This window comes from Eurytemora carolleeae, unplaced genomic scaffold, assembly GCF_000591075.1.
Source record: "Eurytemora carolleeae unplaced genomic scaffold, Eaff_2.0 scaffold607, whole genome shotgun sequence".
In the NCBI taxonomy this organism is placed as follows: Eukaryota; Metazoa; Arthropoda; class Copepoda; order Calanoida; family Temoridae; genus Eurytemora; species Eurytemora carolleeae.
In genome coordinates this window covers 162,876-183,469 of record NW_019396492.1, presented here as the reverse complement: position 1 = coordinate 183,469, position 20,594 = coordinate 162,876, and the positions used below count along the sequence as shown (strand labels likewise).

The window sequence follows — 20,594 nt, the reverse complement described above, 5'->3', positions numbered from 1 at the left end:
TGAACAGACTTCTTAAAATGGGATGAATATGAACCATTAATAGAATGACCGGAATACTAAAATGGGATGAGTACAGGGAAGCTGGATCTTAGCTACCTGTCCGTGTATATTAGCCTGAGTGTACAATTAGGACAGTTTACTGATAAAGGATATAAAGATATCATGATCATTCGCATAATACAAACATCAAATATGCAGCACGCTTTCGGAGTACAAGTGTATGGGGAGGTTTTGTATCTTAAATTTTACTCAGTTTTCTCGGAACCGTTTATTAATGATGAAATATTGCTCTGTAAAAGACGGTAATAGTCTTCTTGTGAAAATATAATCCTGCATGCGATAAAAGAGCAGTAGATTTCATTAGTAAAATGGAAAACAAATTCTTCTAACCGGATATGCAATTGGCATTTTAAAAAAATATTACGGAAAAGATCAGTTTAAATAGTGTCTACAGTCTTATTAAGTTTTTTTGATTAAAACCTATTTCTGATTAAATGAAAATAGATATATTCAGAAATCACCCCCGAGTACTGTAAACGAAGAGTATAGAACATATATATAGATTAATAACAATACAGATAGAACACTAGATGTCGTCTTCGAAAATTTATGGGTTTTACGTTCACAATAACCCTGAGGCAGAAGCCAGAAGGAATTACGCGCAGGCAGCGTTGAATTACTAAACAGAGAGAGAGAATGCGCATTGTGCATAACTCCTTTGGGCTTCTGCCTCTGTGGTTTTTGTAAGCAAAAAAACCCTAAATCTTGAAAAGACGACGACATCTAGTGTTCTTTCTGTATTGTTATTAATCTATGGTTGGATAAACACTGTGTAGTTGGGTAGATGCTGATTCACATAGTAGTTGGATTTAGAAAGGAGATGGAGTAGGTTGGGATACAGGGGTAGTAGGTAGGGATACAGGGTGAGCAAGTAGGTATAAGGGGGAGTAGGTAGGGATACAGGGGGAGAAAGTAGGGATACAGAGTGAGAAGGTAGGGATACAGGAGGAGAAGGTAGGGATACTAGGGGAGAAGGTAGGTATACAGGGGGAGTAGGTAGGGATACATGGGGAGAAGGTAGGTATACAGGGGAGTAGGTAGGGATACAGGGGGAGAAGGTAGGTATACAGGGGGAGTAGGTAGGGATAAAGTGGAAGTAGGTAGGGATTCAGGGGGAGTAGGTAGGGATACAGGGGGATTAGGTAGGGAGTAGGTAGAGATACAGGGGGAGCAGGTAGGGATACAGGGGAAGTAGGTAGGGATCGGGGGTAGTAGGTAGGGATACAGGGGGAGTAGGTAGGGATACAGGGGGAGTAAGTAATGTTTGATTATGAAATAGTGAATGAGGAGGAGAGGGGGGGGAGGTAAAGTGAATGTAGAAAGAGGTTCCATTAAACAACTCGGAAACAGAGTAAATGGACCAGATTTACATTTACAATATATAATTCTAATGACGTTTTCTCTCTTTACTATCCCTTGCTAACAGAAGTACTCCTGCAAGTGTCATGTGTATATATAATCTTTACTGTTTTTATCAAACGTTTTCTTTTTTAATGAGTTTAGGGAACTCCTTGCCAAAGATTCGAAAATTTTCTCAGTTCTTTAAAGTAATTCATCGCCAAGTATATAATACTAGGCTTTTAGGGCGCTTCGCGCCCATCTTCTATTTCAATTGTGAACATGTTCTCCTTGTGTACATCGTAAAACAAAACAAAAGAAAGTTCGCGGATTTTAACAAAAAAATTCGTGGATTTACTAAATTTTCAAAAATTTAATAAAAATCGAATTTTGATGGAGACAAATATTTGAAATTTTGATCATTCATAAACCTTCCCTGGGGCCACTTGAGATCCCACACAAAATTTGGGCCTGATCGGTTCAGCCGTTTTTACGTTTATTGGATACAAACAGACAAGCTAATTTTATATATAGAAGGTGGTTTCATTCTCTCAATGCGCTCCAGTTTACGGGAAATGTCGTCAACTTAGCACAGATAGATAGAATCCTCATATGACGTCACTCTCGCCTCTATAATCAGTGACGTCATATGCAGATTCTATCTATCTATGCTAAGGAGAGGAAATTTTCCGTACATTGGAGCGCATCGAGAGTAAGCAACCTAATTATACAACCTTATTCTCTATACAGAAACCAGTTAATATTAAGTATAATAAAACATTACTGCATATATATTAATGTTAGGGGTTTTTTTCACAAACAATTTTTCCATTCATCGGTAAAAACCTGCATTCTTTTCTTCTTGAACCACTTCGACAACAACTTATGTCAACATAGTTTAATAACGCACTTGATTTCACCATTTTTATAATTTCAAATTACCTTTTATTTAAAGAGGGGCCTATCCGATACACAAAGGTACCCTATGAACCTTTAGGTGATTGATAATGTGGAAGATTTCGACGTTTTTCTACATTGAAAAGTGATTTATTCTGATAGTATAATTTTATCGTATCTGCAGTAGCAATACGCAAGTCACTCGATTAGAGAAAATCCAGAATTAAAAATAATAAATTTTGAAAGATTAATCTTGGTTGTTAATTGTTATATTAATTCTTCATCAAACAACGCTTTAAAGGTACCTTTGTGAATCGGACATAGAGACTCACTACTATACTCCTTTTAACTGTTTTGTATATTCATTCATATAATCTATTATCAATCTCTTTATAAAATACTAGTTTGGGAACCCAGCGCTATCCAGTGTAGTAATAGTTAATCCCGCCATTTACCCGCACTTTGTCGTGAATTAGGATTTTAGCTATTTTTTTCTGTCAAAGTGTACCCACTTAAGTTAGAATTTCAAAATCAAGCTAAGAACATATTACCGTGGTCCTACTGAGTTCCCTAATCAAAAATTGAGGCAAATCGGTCCTATGGTTCCTGAGTTATGATCGGACAAATAAACAAAAAGACAGACAGACAAACGGAGATTACAATTATATCTATATATAAATTTGGCTTGTCTGTCTGTTTGTTTTTATCCAATAAACGTCAAAACGGCTGAACCGATCGGGCCCAAATTTTTTGTGGGACCTCACGTGACCCCAGGGAAGGTTTATGAATGATCAAAATTTTTAAATTTGTGTTTAAAAGTTTTTTTTCTTTGAAAAATTTTGAAAATGTGCAAAAAATATTATGAAAACCGCTGGGGGGGGCTGTTCTTATTTAGAAGTTCTTAGTTCGAGGTTCTTTTTCTAAAATCAGAGATAAGAGAGTAAGAAATCTATTAAAGGCTAAAAAATATTTTATATTTTCCACAGCAGGTTCCATTGTGTACAACTGGAGTACACGACCAATAAACAGAAGTTTTTATTCAATGATATTTATGGATCCTTTGGATACTAAATACAAAACCTTCAAAAATAGACTAAATTCATAAATTTTATGTTTTATGTTAAAAGTTAGAGTATTACTTTAAAAATTGTAAAACTTAACCACTGAATGGGTATTACATTCAACAAGTGGCGGTTAGATGGCAGTCCAAAACCTTTCGTGGAAATGTAGCATGTCGTGCCGGTACAACTATAGGTTTGCTTAGCATATCCAGTGAGAGCTTATGAGCAGTCTGTGTATATCTAGTCTGTGGCTCAAATGATGTAAGATTGTAATGTCCCTGCTTTATAGTTTTGGGTTCCTGGTTCTAGATTTGGCTTAGATGGAAATGTCTGAAGGTTTAAAGGAGACTGAACACTTTTTATTCTTATCATAAAATCCCGAATCAGAACTAACACATCTCTCTATGAGTTCTTCAATGTTTTTTTTCCTGAATTAGGATTCATATTCCGTCAACCCTGATTTTTAGAAAGATTCAAGAAAGGAAAATTCTAGGATCCTTGCATTTCTGTTTATTGTATAATCCAGGTTACGTGATTGCAGAATCAGATTTAAGTAAGCAAAGATCAATTTCTAGTTTCAAGTATATTCCTTACTCTAGGTTCATGTTGTTTGTTTAACTTTTCAGATTTAGGTTCAACTTCAAGGTTTCTGGTTTTACTAAACTTTTTATGTTAGGTTCAACTTTGAGGTTTCTGGTTTTATTAAACCTTCTAGGTTTAGGTTCAATTTCAAGGTTTCTGGTTTTTCTAAACTTTTTATGTTTAGGTTCAATTTCAAGATTTATATTTTTATTAAACTCTTTAGGTTTAGGTTCAACTTCATGGTCCCATTTCTGTTAAACTTTCCAGGTTTTGGTTCAATATCGAGGTTTCATTTCTGTTAAACTTTCTAGGCTTAGGTTCAACTTCAAGGTTACAAATTCTGTTAAAATTTCTAGGTTTAGCTTTAACTTCAGAGTTCCAAAATCTGTTAAACTTTGTAGGTTTAGGTTCAACTTCAAGGTTCCAAGTTCTGTTAAACTTTCTATTCTTAGGTTCAACTTTAGAGCTCCAAGTTCTATTACACTTTGTAGGTTTAGGTTAAACTTCAAGGTTCCAAGTTCTGTTAAACTCTCTAGATTTAGGTTCAACTTCAAGGTTCCATGTTCTGTTAAACTCTCTAGGTTTAGGTTCAACTTCAAGGTTCTATGTTCTGTAACTTTCTAGGTTTAGGTTCAACTTCAATGCTACAGATTTTATTCAAATCTCTAGGTTTATGTACAACTTCAATGCTACAGGTTTTATTCAAATCTCTAGGTTTAGGTTCAACTTTAGAGTTTCAAGTTCTGTTAAACTTTCTAGGTTTAGGTTCAACTTCGATATTAAAGGTTTTATTCAACTCTCTAGGTTTAGGTTCAACTTCGATATTAAAGGTTTTATTCAACTCTCTAGGTTTAGGTTCAACTTCGATATTAAAGGTTTTATTTCGATATAAAATTACTGTCCCTATGTCTGGATAATGTCGGGGAACAATTAACTAGATGAATAATTAAATTCTTCATCAATAAACCTAATTATTTCATGGGTTTACTGACTATACAGTTACAATTCATTTGTAACTGTAACTTTCTCATATTCTTTTAACTGTACAATGTACAAATCTATGTACATTGAACACTGTACAATGTACAATTCAATTGTAACGAAACACATGTAAAAAAAGTGTAAAAGGTCAATTATATTTTACAAGTATCGTTTACTTTTCTCTTCACAATTTACACTGTGCAGTACATTTTACTCTATACGTACACTGTAATTTGTACGCTGTACGCCGCACATTGTACAGTACAAATAGAAAAGAAAACATGTGAAAAAGACTATTGTGCAAAAGGTTTATAACTCTTCAATTTAAGCTATATGATCCTCAATAATATGTTTAAACTTTAAACATTATCACGCTGTACAGTGTACGCTGTACACTGATATTTGTAATCATAATTCGTTCTAACATGATAGAGGAGGAGTAACAGGTTTAAAAACTAAACAGTGGAAACTGAAAACTGGAATCAGTGTTAAAGGTTTGAAGGGAGGTTCTCTACTAGCCTCCCCTTGCAGCCTCGGGATACATCCTCCAACTCCATCCATACCAGGATACAGGACTCATAGGATACAGGATATGTATAAGATACAGGATATATAGGATATAGGATATATATAGAATACAGGATGTATATAGGATACAGGATACAGAATACAGAATACAGAATACAGAATACAGAATACAGAATACAGAATACAGAATACAGGATACAGGATTAACGGATGATACAGGAGATACAGAGGATACAGGAGATACAGAGGATACAGGAGATACAGAGGATACAGGAGATACAGAGGATACAGGATATACAGAGAGGATACAGGGTATACATAGAATATATGGTATACATAGGATACAGGATATACATAGGATAAAGTGTATATATAAGATACAGGATACACATAGGATACAATATATACATATATGATACAGGATATACAAAGGATACAGGATATAATGAGGATACAGTATACAAAGAGGATACAGGATATATATAATACCCGATATATATATATGATACATTATATATATATGATACAGGATATACAGAGAGAATACATGATATACAGAGGATACAAATATACATAGAATACAGGACATATCAATGTACAGGATGTATATAGGATACGGTTTATACATAAGATACGGGATAAACATAGGGTACAGGACATACATTTGTAGAAAGTAGGATATTAATAAGGAAAAGGATACAAACATGCCACAACAGAATCATTATAAATATAGAAAATAGAATGCAGAAAACTGAGAATCTGTTTGATTTATTCGCATTTGTTTTACGATCCTTTTACAATATTTGTTCACGAACCACATGCAACTAAATGAAACAATATATGTTTACAGCATATGAAACTATATTAACTAATACATGTTTACAGCATATGAAACTATATTAACTAATATATGTTTACAGCATATGAAACTATATTAACTAATATATGTTTACAGCATATGAAACTTTATTAACTAATTTATGTTTACAGCATATGAAACTATATTAACCAATTTATGTATTGATTGCACGTGATTACTGTTTACTCAATATTTTTCCGTTATTTTGAATCATATCCTTCCGGTTCCCCGGGATATTTTCTACTATTTACTATTTAGAAACCAGATGGTCATATTCGCGGTTTGGATTAGGCATTGCACTAGACACTAGACACTAGATGCTAGACAATATACACTGAGATACTTCTCTGAATCTAGATGGCCTAAAATTAGATTAGATACTTGACACTAGACACCAGACACTTGACATTACATGCAAGACTGTAGAAACTAGATAAAGACACTAAAAACTAGACCTAGAAACTAGACTCTAGAAACTGTAAACTGTAAACTAGACTTTGGAAACTATTCACTAGAAAATAGACTTTAGAAACTAGACTCCAAAACTAAACATTGGAAACTAGACTCTAGAAACTAGACTCTAAAAACTAAATTCTAGAAACTAGACTCTAAAAACTAAACTCTAGAAACTAGACTCATGAAACTAGGCTCCAGAAACTAGACTCTAAAAACTAGACTCTAAAAACTATACTCTAAAAACTATACTCTAGAAACTAGACTCTAGAAACTAGACTCTAGAAACTAGACTCTAGAAACTAGACTCTAGACACTAGACTCTAAAAACTATACTCTAATAACTAGACTCTATAAACTAGACTCTAGAAACTAGACTCTAAACACTAGACTCTAAAACTAGACTCTAGAAACTAGACTCTAAAAACTATACTCTAAAAACTAGACTCTAGAAACTAGACTCTAGAAACTAGACTCTAAAAAACTAGACTCTAGAAACTAGACTCTAGACACTAGACTCTAAAAACTAGACTCTAAAAACTAGACTCTAAAAACTAGACTCTAAAAACTATACTCTAAAAACTATACTCTAGAAACTAGACTCTATAAACTAGACTCTAGACACTAGACTCTAAAAACTAGACTCTAGAAACTAGACTCTAAACACTAGACTCTAGAAACTAGATTTTAGAAACTAGACTCTTAAAAAAAGACTCTAGAAGCTAGACTTTAAACACTAAACTCTAGAAACTAGACATAAGAAACTAGACATAAGAAACTAGACATAAGAAACTAGACACTAGAAACTAGACTCTAGAAATTAGACTATAGACACTAGACTCCAGAAAGTAGACATTAGAAACTGCACAAAAGATAGACACTAGAGATTACATACAAGACACTATGCGCTGGACACTAGACAACAGAACATAGACATGTAACTAGACACTAGACACCAGAACATAGACATGTAACTAGACACTAGCCACCAGAACATAGACATGTAACTAGACACTAGACATGTAACTAGACACTAAACACCAGAACATAGACATGTAACTAGACACTAGACAACAGAACATTGACATGTAACTAGACACTAGACAACAAAACATAGGCATGTAACTAGACACTAGACAACAGAACATAGTCATGTAACTAGACACTAGACACCAGAACATAGACATGTAACTAGACACTAAACACCAGAACATAGACATGTAACTGGACACTAAACACCAGAACATAGACATGTAACTAGACACTAGACACCAGAACATAGACAGAACATACACGTGTATAATTTACAAATATGCTAATGATGGAAAATAAAAAAAAAATATAATGATATGGCTACAAATTAATCCAAACTAATCTCCGTATTCATAATTTCTATAGATTATTCATAAAATGTAATAGTGTGTAAAAACCAGGGGGGATGATAGTTTTGTACCTGTGCACTTACAATTGCTTACTAATAATGATATATACTATAGGTTAGGCCAGAATCAACTTATAATAAACAAATATGCAGTACGCTCTCTGTATAGTTTATGGCCTGTAAAATTAGTAAAGGATTCGCGTAAATCATCACTCTACACACTATAACCTCGTTGGTAAAAACTGCTAAATTTCCCCTTTCGGACAATCTTTACTGGCAAAACTGTTTAGACAAATAAGGTCGTCTTCAGCTGAAATATTAGACTTTTCTCAGGCAGTTTTTCTCAAATATACAAACATATTTGCTTAAATGTTTAAAATATCTGTTTAAATACTAAAAATGTTTGTTTTATATTAAAAATATTTGTTTAATATTTAGAATATTTGTTTAAATATTAAAAAATATTTGTTAAACTATTCAAAATATCAGAGATGTTCAGAGATACAAAATATCTATGTAAACAATAAAAGTGTCTGTTCAAATATTTAAAATATTAGTTTAGTTGTTAAAAATATCTGTTCAGAGGTACAAAATATCTATGAAAACAATTAAAATGTCTGTTCAAATTTCTAAAATATTAGTTTAGTTGTTAAAAATATCTGTTCAGAGGTACAATATATCTATGTAAACAATATGACGGCCATACGTAAAAATGATTTAAAAGTAAAAACTGGAAATGATTGTGGGTGCTGACAGCCACCATCTTTAATCCTGATATTGTTAAAAGCGCCAGGTGCTAGTCTAATGCAGATATTGCCTGCATGAATTTGAATATATGAGTCGTAGAAGTAAGAAGAGTATTTTCCCACAACCCCCCCCCCCTCCCCCTCTGGAAAAATCCTCCCTCTACATGGCTGCAGGAAAAATCTAAATCCAAAGAGAATAGAATATATATTAGAGTGGAATTTACTAGAAAAAAGTGTAAAACGGCCATTTTGTTGTACTGTTTCCATACTGCAGGTGTACTTCACGTATTTGTGCTACATAACCTTTTGGGCCCTGGAACATCATTTTATAGAAAATCTAAAGTTAATATTAAAAGAAAACCAAATTATGAAATAGGCTGGTTTCATAATTGACCAATGATCATTTCACATAGACTCCATGCCTTTCACTTTACGATAATTTTCCGTTATAACTATAAATCAAATGATGTTTTTTATTCACCTAATTAATTTTATAAAGTTTATTTAACAGCTATAAAAAATTCGAAATTGAAATGGATAGTCTAGGGAATATACTGTATTAATGTACTCTACTGCATATAAGTTGTGAACATTTACATGATTTGTACACTTTGAACTCCCTTTCAGGCTGAAAAGGACTGAAAAAATTCATACCGAGGGATTGTCTAAATTCCACTCTAACATATATTCTATTCTCTTTGTCTAAATCATGAATGTTTAAAAGCTCCCGAATCTTAACATGAAGCACTGGTTCGAACTGAGTAAGTTCTGTTCGATCACATGCGTTCGATACTGATTCGAGATGAAAAAAACATTATCCTGAACATTTGAAAGCGTTCCCTTGATCTCGATATCCAGTGTGGGCACTTTTTAATGTGAAGATCAATGCTCGGTCCCTTCATTTTAGTTATCCCTGCAGGGTATGACCAACACAGGATAAGATAAGATAAAGTTTATTGCTAAAATAAATGTATCTGTATACAGATAGAGTTTACAATCACAAAATTGATGATTATATTAACAGTACAAGTATAAAGCAAATAGGTAGAAAATAGCTCTTTGCTGTTTTGATTATTTTTTCCACCTAATTTTAATAATAATAACAAAACATTTCAATTAAAAAGATTTAAGGAGAACGATTAGAGATCAGGGTGCGATTTTATCTTATGCAAAATAGTTAATACATTAATTCGAATAACTAGAGTTTAAAGTAATTTTTTGTAATGTACACAACGAATATCAAAGCATATTAAAATATATCGAGGAGGAATTAAATTAATCCGAGGATCTGCATCAGATGAGTTGTATCAATCCTTGATCCGAGATTCACAAAACAAAAGTTCTAACTTTCTAGAGGAGAAAACAAGAAAAATATGAGATCTTCAGATTCTGGACTTGGGATAATTTTTCTATGAGAAGTAATTAAAGAAAGGCATCGTAGTTCATAATTGTCGGTTCAATAAAAAAATTCTTTTAATAGATCACAAAACCGTAAAAGCAGAAAGTTGCTTTCCGAAAACCTCCAAAAGAACTCTTATTTCATAATCGATGAATTTTTGCAATTTAATGCCGTAGACATTTGAATAATATTCAAAACTTTAAATTCTGCTAGATCAAATAGTCAGTATGTGTGTTTTTCTTTGAAACATCAAAATTTATACTATCACGTTGCAAAGATATAAGGATAGAGAATTGAAGTTTGAGGCAGGTGTTCAGTTCTTTTCCTTGTTAGTTTGAAATACATTAATTAAACCCCCCCCCCCCCCCCTGTGGAATGTTAATTGTCCACCCTCCTTTATCTTCATGGTGGCATAATAGAGAGCAGAGCAAGATCAAGGAATATTTACTTGATGTTACAAGATTAATAATCCCGGAACAATAATCCGGAACTCCTCATCATGCCTCTTCCCAGGAAACACGCGCTTCCGGTCCCCATCCTCTTCATCAGGAAGAAACTTGTGCGGCATTACTGGTATGACTTTGCGAGTTTTCATTTCACCCTCAAAATAGAAAAAGCAAATGTTTTAGTTTCATAAAAGATTTCAAAGCTTTTTATCTGAAAAATTAAGAAAAATGAGTTTTTAAGATCACATCAATGTAGAATATAACAAAAAATTTATCATTTTTTTTAAAAAGTGTGTATTACACATTTTTATGTTTAATTATGATATTTTGATGAAAATCTGTTTTATGTAAAATAATGAATAATTAAGTAGGACCCCCCCCCCCGTCATCTTTTTCCGTAAAATTCGTCTTTGCAATTTCGGTACTTTCCTACCATTGTAACTAATAACTTCCTGCAACTTCTCTTGAAAGAGATTACAAGATCCAACCCGGGGAACTAGAAACATATTTCACGGTTATAATCTCTTGTTAGATTTCTCTCACGAGATTATTTATCATTATTTGATCTGTTTAACCACGATGATACAAATACTTGGATTCAGGATCATTCCTTCCGATTTTACACCTGGATAAACAATATCCAGGGTTTAACTGAAACTGAAACCCTGGATCAGGATAGAAAGGAAACCCTGTGAACAGGTGAAACTAAGCCAGTCTCAGGCCGGTATCCAGTGCATACGTTACTAGAGATCTCTACGCCCAGGCAGTGAAACCCCTGCGTCAATCAGGCCGCAACTCAACGCATGAATTGTATTGAAATAGTGCAGAGACAGTTTCTCCTTTGTCCAGCTCATTCGTCCAGAACTAAACCCGTCCCGGAGAAGGAGAGAGAACACTCTAGGTAGATATAGATATATATATAAGCTCTAAAATCGTGCCAGGATTCGTATCCTTAAACTCAAACTATACGAATACGATCTCAGTTTGAACTCTGATGCATATTTACCCATTTTAGAGACAGTTTAGATTGGATTGTTTATCATACCAAGGCACGCTTGCCTATCTAGTTATATCTCTGTAAGATTATTCAGCTTTGTTTAAAGAAACTTACTTTGCCACAGTTCCTATTTAAAATATTGGAATATATTGATATTTGAACCCTCTTCCTCATTTTTTTTAATTTACATGAATCAAAATTTAGTTTTCTTCCCCCAAAAAAAGTTAAAAAGTTTAACTAAATATTAAAATTGTTCTATAAAAATAAAGATTGTTGTTGATAAACAGTTGTATCAGTCAGTCAGTTGTTTAGATCAGATTTGTTTACGTTTAGAAACAAACCAGAAAAATAACAAAAACAATAACAATATAGAATCAAGGTATCCTTACTTTACGCTGAAAAGGAATTCAGTCTTTGCCACAAACTCAAATATTCTAATCACTTTTTCGTTGCAACCTAATGGTGTGAGCCTTTAATATTTTTAAATTATATTTCTTGATCTACTCGAAAATCGAATTCATAGTTTAAAATATCTAAAGCCTGCGATATTGGGTTACAAAGAAACAGTATTAAAAATCAGAGCTGTGGCTCAATTCCTTCTTCTATCTATATACTTTGCTTGTCTGTCTGTCTGTTTGTCAGTTTGTACCCCATAAACGTCAAAACGGTTGAACCGATTAGGCCCAAAGGAACTGAGTCTTCGCCACACAATCGAATATTCCAATACTTATATTTTTGCAACCTGATGATGTAATCCTTTGAAATTTCAAACTTAGATTATTTGATATAAAAGAATTCATAATTTAAAATATCTAAGGTCTATAACATTTGGTTGCTAAGATATAGGGATTAGAAAATCAGAGTTTGTTGCAAAGACTCAATTCCTTTTGTATGGGACCTCACATGACCCCAGGGAAGATTTATGAATGCTCAGAATTTCAAAAAGTTGTCTCCAAAAATTTTTGATTTTAGTAAAATTTTGAAAATCCACGAAAAAATATCATTAAATATGCTAACTTTTTGTTTTTGTTTTATACTGTACAAAGAGAAGAGGTCCATAAAAGCAATTGGACTGTTTAATTCACTCCTACAGGATACTGCGTAAAGTTTATACACTAAACACATAGAAATCCATTTGGAAGCCTGCACATTCAATTAATCAGAGCTTAACATTTTAATATTCAAGATTTCCTGGATTAAAAAAATGGTTTCTTGGACTTTTAAATATGGTTCATTTTTTGATTCGATGATATAAAATGTGATCTCAAATATTTTATTTTAAAACTGAATTTTTTCAGCATCATCTTTTTTTAATTATTCTTACGTAAATCTAGACATACGAAAATTTTCAATATCTATGAAACAATTTTGAGGTAAACCACATAGAAAGCACAATTAATTAAGTTGAGTCGGTAGTATGTAAACTTGTGTCTCATGTGCATTGAAACTCCTTTCATTCACTATAGGAGGATTAATTATAAATCAAGGAAATTCAGTATTAGCATTGCAATATACATACATATCTAGTTTATAATTATAGGCGCAATTAGTTATCTTATTAAAGGGGGGGAGGAGGATCTTTCCATGTCTTCATAATGGTCATTTTGTTTGGGATAACGCTGGATCTCATCGCTGTCAAGCAAAAATTGATAAGAGTTTTGCGAACAAAGCTAACATAAAGTGCTTTATTGTGCTAAAATGTACATGTGAAGCGATAAAATCTAAGCCCAAGGCGTTGTTTATAAGCAGGCTGAATCGATGTGTTAGCATTAGCGACTCAACTTGATCTCCAAAATGTAAATTTTTAAATGAAAGATTCAAATTTTCTTTCGAGGACTAACTACAAATTCTTCAAAGATTTAAGAAACGGTTAAAGAGGATATTCACGATATTCTTGAACCGTATTCATGGTATTCTTGAACAGTATTCACGATAATCTTGAACCGTCGAGAGAAAAAACTGTAAATTATAAAAAAAATGTCTTCCTCTTATAAATTGTATAACAACATATCATAGCATCATATAAGGCTTTTGTTTTTCTGTTCAGCACAATAATTTATACCTGTTTTAACTGTGGGAACTCAATTTTTCTCTTTGGGATAAATCTTCAATGCTAATCTTTTGTATAGAAGTTGTACAGTATTCCATTTGTATGCAATAAAAGTCGGTGTAAAAAATAAGAATTGGGAAATATTTTTCTTATGGAGTAAATCTAACTCTAACATCTTTTTTTTAGAGGTTTTAAACTTGTTCTCACAAATGTAAAAGAAGTATTATTTCGGTTTAAAAACAAAAGACATGAAGTAACATTTATTCTTATTCAATATTTCCCACAGATGTAGTGCAGTCGTGTTCAGTTCCTAATTTGATGGTCAATAACAAGGAACTATATATAGGAACGCCCAACTTAGATATACGCTTATTATGTACTGTACTCTGTGGGAGGAATGTAAACAAACCCAGTGTCCCCACAGAAGTTGAAGGGAAAGGACCTAGGGCTCTGATGATATATTACAGTCCAACAAAAAACAAGTTAATATATCAAGTTAATATGATTTTTGGCTTTCTAGTCAATATGGAAAATACAATAGCAATAAATTTCTTATTCCCCTCCGTGGGCCCTTTTTCCTCAAAAATGATGGGCTCTGAGTTCTTTGTTTTGATCTCCTCCCACTGCAGTACACGGATTTGACGCATAAGATATGGCGGTTCCTGGTAAATATATAACTTGGTCAATAATAAGTTTTATTTTGAATACAAAGAATGATGATTCATATACTGAGGTTAGATTTCAATTCAAGGAAAAGATAAAGATGTGAGTTCCTGGAAAGGAAAAGATAAAGATGTGTGTCCCTGGAAAGGAAAAGATAAAGATGTGTGACCCTAGAAAGGAAATGAAAAAATCATAAAAATAAAACAAATCACTAGTAACGGAAAAAGATTGCATTTATTCCTTTCCTTCCTTTTATTGTAAAGGGACAGTATACGTAATTTCAATTGACCCTTTGCTTATAAAGTGGAATGTCTCATTCACAACAGTACCCTTTTTCTGAAGGATGAATAGTTGTTTCTCTGGAATAGCGAAAAATAAAGACAATGAAGGACATGGTCAGAATTTAACATTTTTACATTCACGATAGAAAAACGACAATATTTTTCTCATTTATACTCAGAGAGAGGTTGAAAGGGTAGCGATATGTATTTCTTTTTATAAATTACGTTTACAGTCCCTTTAATAAATAGCTATTGATTTGTTTTGTGTTTATTACTGTTAGATCTGGTAAAGGTTCCCCTGGAGAAATATCCAGGTTGGTTTACGGTTCACTTTCCACGCTAGAATTACTCCGACATTGGTTAACATAAGAGAAATTCAATGTCCCCCCGTCCCAGCGATCTTTTGGTTTTTATATTGTCAAACCTCAGACATTTTAGTTGAAATAACTTTTGCTAAAAGCTTTGAATTGCATTTTAGTGAATTATTGCACACCAGGACTGCACGATCTTGCAATGGTTTCAGCAAAACTTTAGTTCTATGGGTTTCAATTGCTTTAAAAGCTATCCAGCTATATTAAGTAATTTCCTAGAGAACGATTTTTGGATCCCCCCCCCCCCTTAATTTTGCACATGGTTCTCATATGTATCACATGGATATCATTGGCCATGTGGCCGCAGCGCCCGGCCCACTTGCCCGACCTAGCTGCGGCGCTCGGCCCCCTAGCCTATCTTAGCCGCAGCGCTCGGCCCCCTAGCCTGTCCTATAGCCGCATTGTCTTAACCTAACCTAACCCTAAAATACATAAAAATAAATAATAATCAATTTATTATTCAAGCTCTACTTATCCAATCATAAAGCACTCTGGAACACTTGGAATACCTGGAAAAATAAAGAATACAAATTTTACTGAAACACTGAAAAATAAGTGGTCAGACACAAAATTGGGGAGGGCCGGGGGGGGGGGGCAAAAATCGTTCTCTAGGACAGACGCCTACTGTATATTTTTCACTTCTACAACTGGAAATTTGATCCTAAATCCTTTAATCCTTTAATCTGATTGGATCCTTTAATCCGATATGGATTTTAATCTTATTTAATTATCTAACCATGAAAATCCCACCACCAAATTATCCTCCTACGTACGTCTACCTACATTGTACGTATTTTAAAACAATCAACTTTCATTATTCCTTGAGACAAACTCCTTTCAATTTCATGTTTGATCTTCTTTCTTTATTCGGTTAATCTCCTGAACACCAGAACAATTCTTTTTCTTTCTTTTGCCTTATTTCCTAAAAATCTCTCTCTCCTTTTCTCAACCAAACCCCTCTCCTTTCTTCAATCTAAACCCTCTACTTTCTTTAACCTAAACCCTTTTTTTTTCTTCAACGTAAACCATTTTCTTTCTTCAATCTAAATCCTCTTCTTTCTTCAACCTAACCCCTCTCGTTTCTTTAACTTAATGCCTCTCCTTTCTTCAACCTAACCCCTCTCATTTCTTTAACCTAAACCCTTTCCTTTCTTCAACCTAATCCCTCTCCTTTCTTGACAAAAGCCACTTTCCTTTCTTAACCAAAACCTCTCCTTTCTTCAACCTAGACCTTATCCTAACTTTAACCCAAACCCTTTCCTTTCTTCAACCTAAACCATCTCCTTTCTTCAAATTATAACTTCTCCTTTCTTCAAATTATAACTTCTCCTTTCTTCAACCTAAACCCTCTCCTTTCTTCAACCTAAACCCTTTCCTTTCTTCGACCTAAACCCTCTCCTTTCTTCAACCTAATCCCTCTGTTTTCTTCAACCTAAATTCCTTCCTTTTCTCAACCTAGACCCTCTCTTTTCCTCAAACTCTTCACTTTTCCTCAACCTAAACCCTCTCTTTTCCTCAAACTAAACCCTCTCTTTAGAGAAGAAATGGTAGGTGGGAACCTTTTTTAAAGTACACCCTTGACATGTTTAAAAACAAACATTTAAACCCCAACACGCGCCTCCATTTTTCATGGTTTTCACTTTTCTTTACAATATTTATTATTCATTTCAAACTAGTTCTCTGGGTATATTTGAGAACCATTTTATGATTTGGTTTATTTCTAATTCATTTTCATTCTAGGATGTGAAACCCTGGGAGTTGATTCAAGGATTTGAATATATTCAAGAATGAGCTTCTTAATATCCCGAGCCAGAGGTTTATTTCAGTACGGAGATCTAGAGGGAGACTCCAGGGTTTCATCAAATGGAAACTCTGTTGATATTGAAGGCACAGGAATACTCTCAGCTAATGCCAGGGTTCGGAGATCAAGACGATGTTTGTGGACCGGAATAGCAATCTGCAGTCTCTTAGCGATAATAATAATTTCGGCGGCCGTCAAAAATCGTCATCATATCAAAGCTGCTGCCGAAGCTTTGATGCAAAGTGTTGAAAATGAGCAGAAACTAGGTGGAGAAGTTGGCGAAGTTGTGCACTACAGTCCGCAGTCGACTGGAAACCAGTTTACATTCAACGATTTCTACACTGTGTCCTTCTATCCAGACTTCTTTAATGGATCCTGGATCTCTGATACTGAAATCCTGTTCCGAGATCAGTACGGAGGATTATCCATCTCTAACGTAGCGACCTCTGAGACCCAGACAGTGGTTAGTCACAATCAGGCCAGAGATCTTCATCCTCTTGACTTCTCCTTCTCCGCAGACCGACAATATCTTCTTGTAAAAACCCGGAGTCAACGGGTTTGGAGAAGATCTAGCTACGGAACCTATGCCTTAGTTCGGATGAACGGAGGAAGACCTGATTCGTCAGCTATTCCTCTTCTTCCACCGCATGCCGAAGTCGGTGACGAAGACATGAACCAGTATCTCCGGTTTGTATCCTGGGCTCCGGAAGGAAACGCTCTGGCCTATGTTGACTATGAGAACAATATTCACTACAGACATTCTGCTGAAGCAGAAGATATCAAGCTCACTAACTCCGGAAACGAAACCGTGATCTTCAACGGTATCCCGGACTGGGTGAACGAGGAGGAAGTGTTTGAGGATAACAAGGCGATGTACTGGTCTCCGGACGGAACTAAACTCGTCTACGGAGTGTTCAATGATACTCTTGTGGATATTGTTAAGCTCCCGAGATACGGGAACTGGAGACAGGATTCCTTGAACAGACAGGGATATCCCTTCCTTCAATACTTTCTGTTTGATGATTTTAGATATCCTAAGGTTGGATCCACTAATCCAATGGTCACACTGTGGGTTGCTGATGTAGGTCCTCCCGGAGTTTCAAATCCTATTAGACAGCAAAACCTTCCTCCTCCCATCAGTCTCATGTCAACTGAACATCATTTTACCTTTGTAGAATGGGCGAGTAACACGACAGTTGCCGTGAACTGGATGAATAGGATACAGAACACTACAGCCATCAATCTGTGTGAGGTAAAGAGAGATCTGCAGTGTGACGAAATGTTCGTGATGCCACAGCGTGAAGGTTGGGTTGATTACAAGTTCAGCGTGAGGTTCAATAAACACAATCCAAGCAGGAAGTTTTTAACCATCATGCCAGCAGCAACCATGAGACATAGGTTCCGACAACTATTTTTAATTGACCTTGAGAACAACAGGAGAACCTTGCTGACAAGGAAAGACTCCGAGGTGACCGAGATACTTGAGTGGACGAAGGAAGATCATGTTTACTATATTGGAACTAAAGAGAATGAACCTGGAACCAGGCATCTCTTCAGACTGGAGCTGGGTCAACCTGAACCTGATTGTTTGACCTGTTTACACAAGGATCATGTTACAGAGTTGAGTCACAGACCTGAGTGCGATTATGTGTCTGCATCTATGAGTAAAGATGGAACCTACTATGTTATGGATTGTAAAGGCCCAGGAATACCCTACTCCTGTCTGCACCACACTGCATCGAATACCCTACTATCAATCTGGACGGATAATAGGATTCTAGAGAACAGGTTCAGTTTATTAGATGTCTCTAGTGTTAAATACATGACTGTACCTGTACCTGGAACAACCCAGGAGGCGAGTGTGATCATCTATATTCCCTCCGCGGTTCAATCTCAGCCTGGGAAGAAGTTTCCCATGTTGGTTGATGTGTATGGTGGACCAGGATTCCAGTATGTGGATAAACAGTGGGGAGGATATGGATATCCGGCGTATATGTCCTCCTCCCAGGGTGTGGTTTATGTAAAGATTGATCCTCGGGGCTCAGGGTTCCAAGGAGATGCGTGGAGACACTCCGTTTACAGGAACTTTGGCTCAATTGAGGTTACGGATACCATTCACGTGACCCAGTGGCTCCAGAACAACCTGGATTATGTTGATGCAGAGAAAACAGCAATCTGGGGTTGGTCATATGGAGGCTTCCTCTCTCTCTCTGCTTTAACTCAGGATCTATCCAATGTATTCTCGTGTGGAGCAAGTGTTGCTCCGGTAGTAAGATGGGAGCTGTATGATACCTACTACACGGAGAGATACATGTCTACACTAGAAGATAACCCTGAAGGGTATAATACCAGTTCTCCTCTCATTGGAATAGAAAATCTACGCAACAAGAAGTATATGATGGTTCACGGAACCCATGATGATAATGTACACTACCAGCAGTCTATGCTGCTCTCTGCTGCACTAGAGGAGAAGGATATATTATTCCGTCAGCAGACCTACCCTGATCAGGATCATGGAATAGGAGATTATAGGAAACATTTATACCATTCTTTAACAAACTTCTTCTTAGAAGAGTGCTTTCATTCAAACCAATAATCTAGTTTTGCATCTTTCGTGATATTAACGGGACTGTCATGCAAATTTAAAGTACCCTCGATTAAAAAAATTAATTTTAATCAATATCTGACAAAAATTTACAAAATTATCGTCGTTTTCTATCTTTCTGTCTTAAATTGATCAAATCCTGAGCTGGGAACTTTAGAATGGGATACCTTTGATCCCGACTTCTTAATCCGAATATCCAATGTGGACTTTAATTTCTAGCTTAATCCACTCTTTTTTGAGTATAGTACAGAAAAATCAAAAAATGGATTTTCAAAATTATAGAGTCCCTCCCGTTTCTGTATATCAATCTTAAATGGCGCGCAAAATTTCAAATTTCCCGGCTTCTGATACGGGACTCTGATTGGTTGAATTTTATGCACTTTTCAGGATACAAGTACAAGATTAGGTTAGTCTCGAGATTCAGAAAAACAGAGGATCAAGCATTTATATCTACCATTCTAAAGTTTTCAGCTCTGGCCATATAGGAAAGTAGTTTAAATGGGTGAATAATTCCGAAGACAGTTCCTGTAATAACGAAAAATGTACTTATAACACATGTTGATATTTGTTAAATACTTTTTGTTAATTTATTTGATGAGCTTTTATCCGATATAATTCGATACATGGAAATAAACTTACCTGTCTCTACTGCAAGGGTAGAGACTGTAATGTATAAAAAGGTTATTTTTTGTTAATAAATCTTTACTTAAACTTTAAAAATTTCATGAACAAAGAGCTAAGATTTGTGGTATCATAAATATTCATATTTTTACTCGAATAAACCACGCTCAAATATCTCCAACATTCCTCCTTATTAACTTTTCAGATTTTATTGATTATTTCTTTTTCCAGCTTTCCTTCTCTTCTAATAATCAAATGCCTTGGTTACATTTTCATTTCAATATTTTATCTTCTCTAATCATTTTCTTTTATCCTCTTACTTTCCTCCATTCTTTTCATTATTTATCCTCCATTCTTCTCCTCTCATCATTTTCTTTTATCCTTTCACTTTCCTCCATTATTTTCATTATTTATCCTCCATTCTTCTCCTCTCATCATTTTCTTTTATCCTCTCACTTTCCTCCATTCTTTTCA

The 20,594-nt window shown here is 34.8% G+C and overlaps 1 protein-coding gene across 1 annotated transcript; it reads left to right on the top strand.

Moving 5' to 3' along the window:
* Positions 1 to 11,434: 11,434 nt before the first annotated feature.
* Positions 11,435 to 19,625, top strand: LOC111704287 (venom dipeptidyl peptidase 4). The gene is made up of 2 exons (XM_023476496.1): positions 11,435 to 11,632; positions 16,834 to 19,625. Exon 2 carries the CDS (start codon positions 16,881 to 16,883, stop codon positions 19,488 to 19,490), a length of 2,610 nt encoding a protein of 869 aa, XP_023332264.1. The 5' UTR covers positions 11,435 to 11,632; positions 16,834 to 16,880; the 3' UTR covers positions 19,491 to 19,625.
* The last annotated feature ends 969 nt before the right edge of the window (positions 19,626 to 20,594 follow it).